Source organism: Semicossyphus pulcher, unplaced genomic scaffold, assembly GCF_022749685.1.
Source record: "Semicossyphus pulcher isolate SPU_LCO1_2020_fin unplaced genomic scaffold, fSemPul1.0.p SCAF_24, whole genome shotgun sequence".
NCBI lineage: Eukaryota > Metazoa > Chordata > Actinopteri > Labriformes > Labridae > Semicossyphus > Semicossyphus pulcher.
In genome coordinates, this window is record NW_027211698.1 from 4083245 (window position 1) to 4095996 (window position 12752).

The 12752-nt window shown below is 43.8% G+C and overlaps 1 protein-coding gene across 1 annotated transcript in view; it reads left to right on the plus strand.

Moving 5' to 3' along the window:
* Positions 1 to 12752, plus strand: part of pard3ba (par-3 family cell polarity regulator beta a) — a 229683-nt gene that overhangs the window by 88825 nt on the left and 128106 nt on the right. The window contains exons 11-12 of the mRNA XM_069675514.1: positions 5971 to 6156; positions 10973 to 11134. Of these exons, the coding sequence (XP_069531615.1) occupies positions 5971 to 6156; positions 10973 to 11134 (348 nt within the window). The remainder of the gene's footprint in view (positions 1 to 5970; positions 6157 to 10972; positions 11135 to 12752) is intronic.

Below are 12752 nucleotides of genomic sequence, written 5' to 3' on the forward strand. Positions count from 1 at the left end.
TGAGTTTGCCAAGGACAGGATGGAGGGTCACTCTGCACATGGTTGACCCCCAGTTGCCAGCAAACCTAGGTTATTCACAGGAAGGAGGGTCGTCAGGCAGAGAGTGACTTTGCTTTGTTGCCTCCCCTGTCTGTCCTCCCTACTTCTCTTTCTGACAGTCTGAAGCTTTCCTTTCACTTTCCATTATCCTCCCTCCCCAGAATTATCCCTCCATCAGTCATTTAACTTCCCTTTCTCTTCTATGCGCGCTAAAGGTGTAAAGCGGAGAAGATGCAGACATTAAGGCGATTAATTGGCAGCTCCGTCGCCGCCGCCGAGCACGGCGAGATCTCATCTTAATTGAATGTCGCTCTCACCGCTAATCCCACCGCTTTGAAACCCCCCATTTAGAAATCCTTAGCGACAAAAGGCTCTGTGTGTAATCGCTGTGTATCACCCCCCCCTCATCGCCACCCACCCTGGGGTAAGAAAAAGCTCCTCTTTGTCTCCTCATTTGGGTGTTGAAGAGGGTGGTCTCTCTCCCGGCTAAAGCTTGTTAAAGAGCCATTGCTGAGGGCTAACATTGGGGGAGGAGGGGTCGCAGAGTGGAGCCAAGGGGTCTCAGACACCCTGGGGACCCAATCCGCCCCTAAGGTAAGGGCTTTAGAGGGGATATTGGAGTGTGTGAGTGTTTGGACCACCACTGAGATTCACTTTGTTGTGTAAATAGATTCGAAGCAGCTCTCGGTAAACACGTTAACTTTGTGAGACTTCACTGTTTCATAACTTTCCAATATCTTCCCAGAGCCTGCCGCGCTCTGATTCTGCAACCTTCACCTCGTGTGTTATTGCAGCTACATCACAGAGGTATTTAAAACCTCCCAGGTTGCCACCTGAGTCTTCTCAAGTGTCTCTCAAGCAGGAAGTAGCGGATTGTCTTTGTAATTCCTCTGGTTTTGAGTAACAGCACTCTGAAATGCCTTGTTGATAAAAATAAGCCCCGAATAAAAGTCTTGTGTTATACTGAAATAGAAACAGGCGCCATGACTTTCCAAGAAACCTTCATTTTCTTGTCATCATCGTATCAAGGAGCTGAATGTGAGCGCCAGTTGAAAGGTGATTATCAGTGCAGCTCTTTTCAGGTTATCACAGATATATAGGTGTCGTGTGTACGTCAGCAAGAACGCCAGAATAAACTCAAAAATAGTCGGTGACGTTGTTGTGTATGTTTAAAGGGGAATTAATTTCTTCAAACCTGTGCCCTATTGTTACAAAAGGTACAGATGGTTTTGAAATGCTTCCATGGATTGCTTACAGCAGCTGTGAGACAGCTTGAAATGGCTGCCCGATCGATCATAAAAGTGCTCGTTTATGTCCCTCAGATTGTTACTAAAAGTGTCCAACAACAATGCAAAAAGCGTCGCTACAGAAAGAGGCCGTTTGGTTCAGGATAAATCCTTTTCTTAAACCAGACACAACAGTGTGATCTCCTCAAAGCCACCAGACTTTAACCACAGTAGTTTTAGAACAGGAAGGTTGCTCGGCTACAGCTGGTAGTGTGTTGGTGTTTTGTAATAGGTTGGATCCAAGCTAACCCAAAGTCAAACAACCTAACCCTTTTGTTAACGGAAATTATGACAATAAATGTTCGTCAACAACCTTTTTTCCATGACGAAGACGAGACGTTGGCGAGCTAGATTGTTGATAATAAAAACTCTGATGACATGTATGTTTTGTTTTCATAACAAGACAAGACGGGATTAAATGTTAGTGGCTTGCTGTCGGACTTTAAAATCCTTGATATTTTAAAGCCTAAAGCACCAGTTAGAGGAACCAGGTATCACAAAGGTAGTTTAAGTAATACTCTTTAGGACTTTCATGTAAATAAATGTCTGTTAAGTCAGTATCTATCGCCGAAGGAGGTAACACAATAGGGATTGAGTTGTCGTCGACTAAAACTATAAAAGGTAAAAATGACTTAAAGCATTTTTGTCTTAAGACTAAATCTAAATAGCTGCCAAGATTAACACCACCTCACTACTCATTTATACCCCATGTAAAAAGGTGCCACGTTCATTCTTGTTAAAGTTGCTGAAACAGCAGGAGTGGCATCGGCCTCCAATACTGCCTAAAACGCGAGTTTAGGCAAGTATGAGCGATCCAATACTATAACCAATCAGCCCCTATAGCAAACATATAAGCTAACAAAATGATAGCAATCAGTGTTTTTCCACTAGTATTAAGTAGGCTATACTTAAGTATATACGAGGTATCCGAATCTGTACCACGAGGGGAAAAAAACGTATCGTAACAGCTCAAATTTTGGTCTATAAATCTGCACAAACTTAAATTATAGCTGTGGAAGATGAAAAAAAAACATCACTTGAAATGTTTGTAAATGTTTTAGGTGCTTTGTAAGATTCTGTCAGCCTCTATCTCGTATCTGTCTGACTTTAATTAATAGGCACTGAGCCGTCATCTTCTTTTAATCCAAAGTGAAAGCAGTCACTAAATATGATGTGTTGGATCAGCTCTGCCGCAGACCACCTTCCAGGTTTATCTCCGGAGCTCTGACTCACACTTTGGAACGGAGTACCCCCGCTGGCCTCCAGGCTTTAACAGGCTGTTGTTTTAATTAAGCACCTAGACCAAGCAGGCACGGAGCGCTGCTGACGGAGGGAGACAGAATTTGAGGGGATGGAGGATCACAGCGATGTTGAAAGTGTGAGCTCCCACAAAAATTACACTGGAGGACATTTTTTGACTCCCACATCCTTCAGCGCTGTGCCATGATGAGAGAGGAAACGTGAACATGGATTTCTTGATTCAGAGGCGGGCGAGGTGCCTGATGTAAGGCTCTGCAATCCTGGTGCGGGTACACAGATCTTTAAAGCTTTGACAACTGGTATAGCTGGGAAAGTGGACGTATGTATTCCTGCTAGAGGAGGAGAATCTGCAAGGTGTCTAGAATGTAAATTAGCAACAGTTCCTTTGTGATAAAACCCCAGATATCAAAAGTGCTCTTATATTTTATACATACATTGTTTATACGAAGTGAACGTAGCCTTTTGGTCTTAAAAGATAAGCCTCAAACCTGCATTACTTTCTCATGTCCAGCAGGGGGCGACTCCACTGGTTGGAGGAAGTCTGAACTTATGGAACCACAGTAGCTCATTCTTCCTCTCGGCCTTCATACACTCATCATGCTGCACTTTGTGCTTTTCTGTCTGCGTGATCTGCACGGTTCGGCACACAGGTGATCCGCGGACCGACGGAAAGTTTAACATCATGGTGTAAAATACAGTTTTACTTCCGCTGAATCCCCGTGCAGAGTTACAATGAAAAGAGACAACACAACGTGATGTGTTTGACTCTGATGTACAGTTATTAGAGGTACTTCATGTAGCGTGATGTGGAGGGGGGCAACTGCTGCAGCACGAGCTTCACCTCAGTGCTTCACATAGCGTGACAGCAGCGAGGAGATCCGCTCTATTACTGTAAAACACACCAGTCTGCTTTTAATATTTTTACATGAGGTGTGCATATTTCACTGCACATCGGCTCCTTTATATCAAACAGAGCTTCCACGTTTTACTTTCAGTATGACCCTTTATTTTGAAAGTGCCAGCTGATGGATGCCTGTGATAACGATCGGTTGCTGGGTCTCGCCCCTGACAAGTATTCCACTGAACTAAAACTAAGCATTATCAAAAAATAAAAACTAAATTAAAAACCAGCATTGAAAACTATTTAAAGCTAAACTGAAATTGAAAACAAAAAGTCAACAAAATAAAACTAAAAACTAAAGAAAAAACTATTATAACCTTAGTTCAAAGCACACCTGAGCGCTCGTAGCCTAAACGGAGCACAAACAACACTAACAAACGTAACAGATCGAAGAACAAGCAGGCATTCACAAGGACAGCTGCGTATTTTCGTCTCATTTTTTAACAGCTGCTGTAACCACGACAACCACGAACGCATTCTGCTGAAAGTCGCCAGTTAACATGGCCACTCGTTGAACCAAAACACCGCTCTCTGTTGTTTACTCTTCCACTCTAAACTGCTGCTAGAAGGCAGGCGCTCATGACATGACAGATGTGTCCTAATCCAGGGGCTGCAGCCTTCGAAGGCCGTATTTGAAGGCCGATTAGCTAGTGTCACACATGCTTAAGAAAACGAAAGGGGCCCTTGAAACAAACTATCTTTAAAATAATAGGTTAACTTACTGTTATGCTAGCTTGTTAGCCCGCTAGCTACCTGTTGCTAGGCGACAGGAGCAGCGTTTGGTGACGCAAGGGTAGACCAGGCCGTCTCATTTCAGTTCGGCTGTAACGGTCTACGCAGGCTATGAAAGGAGCATCCTCTGTGGACCGCCTCCTTCACAGGCTGCAGCCCCTGGATTGGGACACAGCTGACATGTCAGCTCCCCCAAAAATGTAGCCAGAACCTCTCCATCGCCCCCTGGGGGAGTGGCTGTTAGTTTAGGGAGCGCTTTATGAAGGTTTTGGTCTCTTAGTTGGAGAAAATAAGTAATTTCAAGACCTGATGGGAAACTGTGATGACTGCTTTTGAAAACTTTTTGATATTTACAGACTTCAGTTAATGGTGGAAATAATTGGCAGATTTATCACTTACAGAATGTTGTTATTTGCCGCCCTAAAGCCATGGTGGATTCTCTGGTCTACATCAGGTGTTGGATCCCCTAATTAATGGTGTATCCGCCAGAGGGTCATCTTAGGCGCAGATTGGAGCATATGCATGGGAAGCCTTTTTAATGGTCTTTTTCTTACTCATCGTGTCGCAGGAAGTCTTTGGGATGTGTCTTGCACTTTTCATATCCTGATGACGACAAAACCACGGTTACCGGTCGCCTTCAAAATTCCCATGTCTTACTTTATGCGTCAAAGTGGAATATGAGTGGCTGTTGTCTCGTGAACTGAGCGAACCTTGAAAGGAAAAAGGAAAGATGTGTGAATACGTGCATACACTCACACCCTCTTAACCTTCCATTCCTCCTCTTCAAAGAAAAATAAAGCTTGGGAATGAGGCCCCTCTTTTCCCTGGGTGACTGAACCTGGCACTTCTTTCCCTCCCGCTCTCCGCTCTGCCATCCTCTAATGACACACATTTTCCCTTTTTCTCTCCTGTCGCCTTTTGTCTCCCTCCTCCATCTTATTTTTTCGATGCCACAGTCACCGCCGCCACGGTCATTTTCTCCACATTAGATGGCAGTGGGTGGGTGGAAGATGTAGATGGAGACCTGTGGAAAGTAGCGACGACAGAGGAGTCTGGGGAGAAGGAGGAGGAGGAGGCAGAGATGTACAGTAAGATTGAGAGATTACGCTGAAATGTAAAGAGGGAGGAGGTGGAGTGTGAATGAAAGAAGCGGGTATACCTCAGGGAAGGGTTATTACTTTTAAATGCTCCTCTGCGCCTCCATACTCCCCCCTCCTCCTCGTCTTTCCTCCCCCTTCCTCCCCCACTGTGCTGCAGGAAGAGGTATGAAAAGGTTATTATGTTTCCTTTAGAAATAGCTTGCTCTCCGTCTGCGCCTTTCATCTCCAAATGGAATAACCTCTCTACGGTCGCTTTCTTCTCCTCCTCACTACACCTTCATCTCTCTCTCTGGTACACAACACCTGCTCCTCTCCTCCTCTTTTTTCTTTCTCTTACTTTTCATTTTCTCCCCCCTCGCCGGCTTCCATCTGACTCTGTAATCCGTTTGCTTCTCTCTCCTTCCTTTTGCTGTTGAGTATAATCAGCGTGCAATAGGAGCGTGCATTATCAGTCCGTGCATTAGATACGGTGCTCCTTCAATCGTCGGCGATCAAACACAGCAGTTATTATGTAAAGTAGGTATTAGGTGTGTGTATGAACGGGCTTTTCCTGTCTCCAGCTTTTTAAATAACACTTCAAGAAAACTTGGGTTAAAGTCTTAAACGCTACTTAAATAAATCCCCCCCTCTCTCTTCTTCTTCTGTGTTTCAGAAAGGTGAAGAAGCTGCCGCGCTGGTGTATGAGGACGGCAGGGAGCAGCTCATGTACGAGGTCCCCCTCAACGAAAGCGGCTCGGCCGGGCTGGGGGTCAGCCTGAAGGGGAACAAGTCCAGGGAGACCGGGGAGGACCTGGGCATCTTCATCAAGTCTATTATCCATGGAGGGGCCGCTTACAAGGTAGACGATCCTCATGTGTGCGACCACTCAAAGGCCTTAGTGCCAGTCTCCAATCAGGATCGACGCACATACATACACCAAAGGAGCAGTTTGGAGTCAGGGATCGAACCCCCAACCTTCTGATTACGAGACGACCGACTCTGCCGCTGACAGCCGCCCCATATGTCACAGTCCCCACGTATCTATCTTGTGTTATGCTGATAAAAGCATTCCCCAATCAAAATAACAAATGTAAACAGTTTTCTTTATTGTAGTTCTATAAATGCAACAAAATCTGGTATTGTTGTAAAGGAAATGCCAGGTTAAACTAAGTTAAAGATGTGTTAGTAATGTTAACAAGCTTAGACTTAATAGTTCCATTTTAGAAGTCGACGTGGAAACGGCAGCGTTACGTCCGCACGGAGGAACATGTTGAAAAAACAGAGTGAGGACGGTGCAGACGGTGTGTTCTGTCCACCGAATACTGATGTGACCTCAGAATGAACATAACAGTAACCTCCTCGAGTGTCGCCATGTCTGTTGTTTACAAGTATAGACAAGTATGTAAACATAAAGTTCATGACGCAGGCGGTTGCGTACGCAAACATAAGGTTAAAAAGTGAGTATATTTCCGGCCTAAAGCTACCAGACTCCATTGACAAAACCAGTAATTTTACCTTGCAGTGCACAGGAGTTGCTGGTCTACTTCTGCCTTGACTGGTTAGTTTGTACTTCCTGTAAAGATCTCTTCCATAATGACACTTAACAACCTCAGCTGCACTTTAGAGGACGTACTTTCATCATATGCATTCGCCACTAAGGATTATGTCACAGACTGTTTTGTGGCTCCAGGATGAAACAATCTATTTGTCATTTAGAGCCAGAATATGTCAAATTGGGCCCAGGTTTAAAACGTATCAACATACGTATCACTGATCGACAACAAAGATGGAGACATATATAAAGTAGCACCCGATTCCTGCACACGGACGCTTTAGAAACGTCTCATTTCTGTATGTTAACATAAAGGTTTCTTTATTGCCATTGCAGATCCTTTCTGGCCCTTTAAGGAGCTCCTTAAAAAATACATCAAACATGAGGAATGAGAACATTTTCTGGACATTTTGAGACTCACACTGCTTTCTTTTATCACATGTGTGAGCTTCTTTTCTAATCAGTTCTCCTTTGAATTATTGTTCATCCACATCCTCTCCTTTCTCATGTCTTTCCTCTTATCTCCTTCCTTTTGCACTTCTCGCACCTCATTTCCTGTCTTTCTCCGAGGCCGCGGACCCTCCTCCCTCTGCACCTTTGACTCCCGTTGACCTTAAGCGGCCTTGTCGCATCAGCACTCCAGCCGTCTTATCTGTATCACTCAGCTCTCACTACTTGTGAGTGCATCAGGAAGGAGAAACATCCCCTTTCAGCACTTTGGAGATTCCTCCACTTGGCCTCGATATCTGCCTTCACAAGCCTTTGCTGCTCTGCACGACGACGCTGCACAGAGACGGGTTTGGCTTTATAGATAAATGGCTGGTTTGGGTTCAGGGCAACCAGACAGCGGCTCCCCAAAGTGCCTCAGAAGTAGTTTTTCCAACAGCTGCCAATGCGATAGAGCTCCAACAGAATGGCCTAGTAAGATCTCCGGCTGGCTGCGAAACAGGTTTCTGGGACAAGATACCACATAAGAAGCAGCAGGAAAAGAGACAGACAGTATTGCTAGCAAGGGAGGGAATAAATGAGCGGATTGAACAATAGAGAGATGGAAAGAGGCTGAATAAGAGGAGAAAAGAAAAGACACTCAGCAGGAACACAATGCATCAGGGTGTCTGCGTGCGTCGCCGTGTCTCCTCCTCCATTCTGATGCATGCTAATGAAAAGCAGCTAAGGGGCCCAGTGAGACTCTGCAGAGCCGGGCCGGTGCAGAGGAGGGAACCGGGGCGTCCCCTGAGTCTGACTGACACACACAGACACACAGCAGGCGCAAAACGGGAGGAGACGAGGAAGAGTCGTGGAGAGATCTAACCTATTTCCATTAAAGACTTTCGGCTGCTGTCGGGGCCCGCGGCCTCAATTATATAAAAAAACTGGTCGTTGACTTTATCCCCGATCCTGTCATATGATGGTTTCAAAGAGAGCGCTACAGAAAACAAATTAAAATTACATGTAGCGTGCTGCTGCTGCTTACATGGAGAGTGATTATATTAATAGGGAATATCACAGCAGCCACTGATCTTGGCACACGCATCAATTTTTAATGAAATCCTCGAATTTTTAGAAGGCTGCCCTCTAAAAGTTGACACATCATCAGACCAGTCGACACGCGTTTTGTCTGTGAAACCTCGGCTTTGTTGTGTTTTTGTAACCAGAGCAATGCTGGAGCAACACTCTGAGTCTTAAATTGACCCTTCATCCTTCATCAGGTTTTTACAGGGAGCCGAATTATCCGCAGAAGTCCCATCCTTTTAGAAACAAACCGACTCGGTGATTAAAACATGTAAAAATATAGAATAAAGGAGTTTCAAGTTAGAAATCAGTGTTTCACAGATGATCTTTGGCAGACACAGGAGGTTTTAAGATGATTCCTTGCTTGTCCAATGGTCAGGAGGTTTTTAACTAAAGACTAATTATCTGCAGAACAAACAGATTCAATATTTTAAACCAGTAAAAACAACAAATGAAGCAACTTCAATTAGGGGCCCAACGATTAGTTGACATTGTCAACAAAAATCGATGACAAAATTAGTTGCCAACATATTTAATTATCGATAATTAGTTGGTTAAGTCATCGTGCAGGCTGAGTTTGCTGAGGGGTGAGCCATCTGACATTCTTACTATCTCTGCTGAGAGTCGCACATGCAAAACAGCCACCAGGAAGCGACAGGTAAACAAAACCTCACCTGCAGAGCTCAAACTGGACAGTGACTGAGAGCATTTTAAACTCAGTCTGAAACAGTTCTTGAAGAGAGCTCAGTCTTGTAGTCGTGTCTGATTTTGTGCTTCCTGTTTCACATGAAGTTTTATTGTAGGATTGTATTGTTGAGTCTGTTTTGTTCTGTCTCTTGTGCATTTGTCGCTGATTTTATGTCTTTTAAAGGCCCATCTAGGGACGGGCATTGCAAATTAGCCAAGGCTATAAATGCTGTAGTGTGTGTCATACTTGTCCCTATGCAACTAAACATTAAATAAATAAAACATAGCAAACTGGCGGCGGCTGATGCGACACCATCGCATTCTTAAACGTCTAAAGTCTGGGAGCATTTCAGCCTCCGCGCTGCAGAGAAAAGGATCGGCTGCAGGATTTGTAAAGCAGACATTACCTTCTTTATCACGGGAGCAGTAATGCACGATTAACTCTTTTTTATATCAGCACTGTGTCTGACGTTGGTTTTATTTCTCTTCTGTATCAGTCGGAGCCAAATCAGCAGCAAAGTTCATTAAAAGACACATTTTTGAATGAATTTTTATTGTCTTTATTGTTAGTGAGCACATGCTTAAAAGAACCGCCTACTAGAACCAAGTAATCGTGCAATTAATTATCCAGTTAGTCGATTAATCCTTTCAATAATCAATGACTAGTCGACTATCAAAATAATTGTTAGTTGCTGCTTTAATTTTTAAGTTAGCTGAACTGCCGCTAACTATTATCTTTTCATTTCAATCCTTTTATTTCTGATACAATAAGCAATGAGCAAATAAGAAACTAAATCAAGATTGATGATGAAAGTAAGTTGAAGGTGAGCTGTTGGAGAGGATTCAGGTGTTTAACAGTATATGCAAAATTTAGCTCAGTAGCTAACTTAATCCTCCTTTATATGGTCAACTACAAAATGCTTTAATGTCCTCTGTAAAAATCGGATAAATGTGCGTCCAGCAGGTAAAACACGAAACTCACAGAGGAGTTTGGGTAAATCTTATTGAAGATCTAAATCCAATTCGATGGAGCCGGGCACAGCCGCAAGTGTGTGTGTCTGTGTGTGTGTCTGTGTGTGTGTGTGTGTGTGTGTTGCAATCCCAGCCTTCATCAGAGGTCAGCCCGGGCGGTGCCTTGTTAATGAGATGAGGTCAAAGGTCAGGGCTGACCATAATGGAGCGATCATGACTCCACGCACACACAAAGAGAGTCTTCAGTGTGTCTCAAAGTGTCTTCATCTTTATTGTCCTCTTTTTTTTAAGCGTGCCCTCTGCCTTGCTCTCCTCATTTGATCCTCTCTCGCTCTCCCTCTCCTGCTCACTCACCCGTTCGCCCTCCCTCCCTCCCTCTCTCCCTCCAGGGCACTATATTCACTGTTGCCTCTCTATGAGAGGCTGCTATTTAAAACACTTAGAAGTGATTTAGTGCCCACGGAGGCTATTCCATTAGCTGCTCTATGTATTTATCATGGCTCTCCCACTCTCGCTAGATTGCTAACTCTACAATTTTCTCTCCTTCCCCCTTCTTTCATTTTCTACTTTACTTTCTCTCACACACACATATTTCTCTTCTTCTGTTCTCTTAAAGCGTTATTACTGACCGGGCTTCTGTGTCTTATTTAATGGAAGATGTGAGCTCTGTGCTCCTCTCTTGTTTCCACCAAAGCTTTTTAATACAATTTATAATCTTTGAGACATCAGAATAAGTGACATGAGGAAAGAACACCTGTTATTTACAGAAGAGTGTGAGGGATAGACATAAGGGGGGGAATGAGAGCATTATAATAATGAAAAGTCTTCTACCCCTCATTACCTTTATACTAGCCTGACCTTTATTTTGAAAATCTCTACTAATTCGATAATTCCTCCAGGAACATAAGCCGACTTCTTTCTTTAAATTCAGTGCTTTATTTTCTTCCCATAGGACGGCCGGCTGAGCGTAAACGACCAGCTGATCGCGGTGAACGGCGAGTCGCTGATGGGACGCTCCAACCACGCTGCCATGGAGACGCTTAGACGCTCCATGTCGTCAGAGGGGAACAGCAGGGGAACCATCCAGCTCGTGGTGCTCCGAGCTCCCAGACAGGTACAAAACCAGAAGTAGAAAAAACGATGCTCGATACCTGTTTCGATACCATGGCAACAAAAAACTTCACAAAACGTCTTCATGTGCGATGTGTGTCGTTGCTGTATGATACCTGCAGGCAGAATCGTTGCATTGGCTGTGCAGCCTCTGAAGGGCCTTGCACAGGTCCCCAGCAACACTTCAAAAGTAGCCCAATTGCGCGGAAAATTATTCAGTGTTTTTCATTTACGATATAGCATCGTTGCGTAGTGTGTGTGTTCAATCTTGTTGCTCACTGAGAGGACGAAGGAGAAGGGGAAACAATGTCGGCCGCACAAGAGCGCGACAGATATGTAAACATGAGTCAGGCCCTGAGAAAAGGAAACAAATTTTAAAAAAGGAAGTCACTGCGATGATCGCTGGATAAATTTGTCAACACTTTCAGAGATGTGGCATGTGTGCGAAGCTAGCGGGCACGCATGTCAATGAGCAGGGCCTCGCACCCCGCCTTCGACGGTGACGGAGGGCAGACACACACAGTCGGCAGAATGGGGCTTGACTTCGGCCTATAAAAACTAAACCCTGTACCTTCCTGCAGGGTTGTATGGAGGTGTAGGCGCGTTAGTTTGTTGTTTAACCGCTGTGACACAATCAGAAAATAATGTCTTATTTTTCCAGTTCACTGCTTTTGTCTTTTGGTGCTATCGAACGTAAAAATAACAGAGAGTGTATCGTTTTGAAACACGTTTTATCGCAAAAAGTATCAACATTTTGACAGCCTTACTTTTAGTTTTAGAGGATTAGTCCACACATGCAAAGTTTTATGGGTGTATTAGTGCATTTTAAAACATGCTGGGTTGGAAATCTGACTTCTCTTATTTTGAAAAACAACAGTAACGGAAGTGAATGACAGTTTGAGGTCATGGAAGAGCTCAGATGTCATTTAAAGTCGTGGAAAAGGCAGAGAGGTTTCCATCAGTGGATTAGCAGGAGTCAGTTTAGGGAATAAAATAAGTATCTTGTTAATATAATAAAGCAACTTAATATTTAATTGTTGTTTAACTTGGATATATCTGCCATCCAACACTACAAAAAGTCTTGCCTATAGTCGCCTATAAATCTTTCTGGATGTGGGGCGTTATGATAAAACTTTCAGACTCCGAGGGTTTGTTTGGATGAATTTGGTGTCATGAAACATTTAGGAATTCTTCTGCATTATAAAACCGTATGCACGGTCTGATATGTTAAAAGATTATTCAGAAGAAGCTGGCAGAGATTTGACAGCGACATCCATGACACATCCCGCACTGCTGGGATCGTTCCTACAGTAAAGATGCTGTACTGTACGCACTTTAAGCAGCTGACCTACATGCATCTCGGCTCTGTTAAATCAGGGTGAATCATTTAATAATCTCTCCAAACACATTTGAATAGATTCCATAGTGTGACACATGGTTCTATAATATAAATAATGAAAACTTCAAAATAAAAGCTCCCTCAGGGACACTTAGCTTCATGCTCTGTGATTTCTGAGGGGTTAAGTTTATTGCATAAAAAGTTAAGCAGGGAAAAGCGGTTAACAGTTTGTATTAGCTGTTAAGTAAGTCATTTGGCTGTTAATAGGAAAAATGGCAGTTTA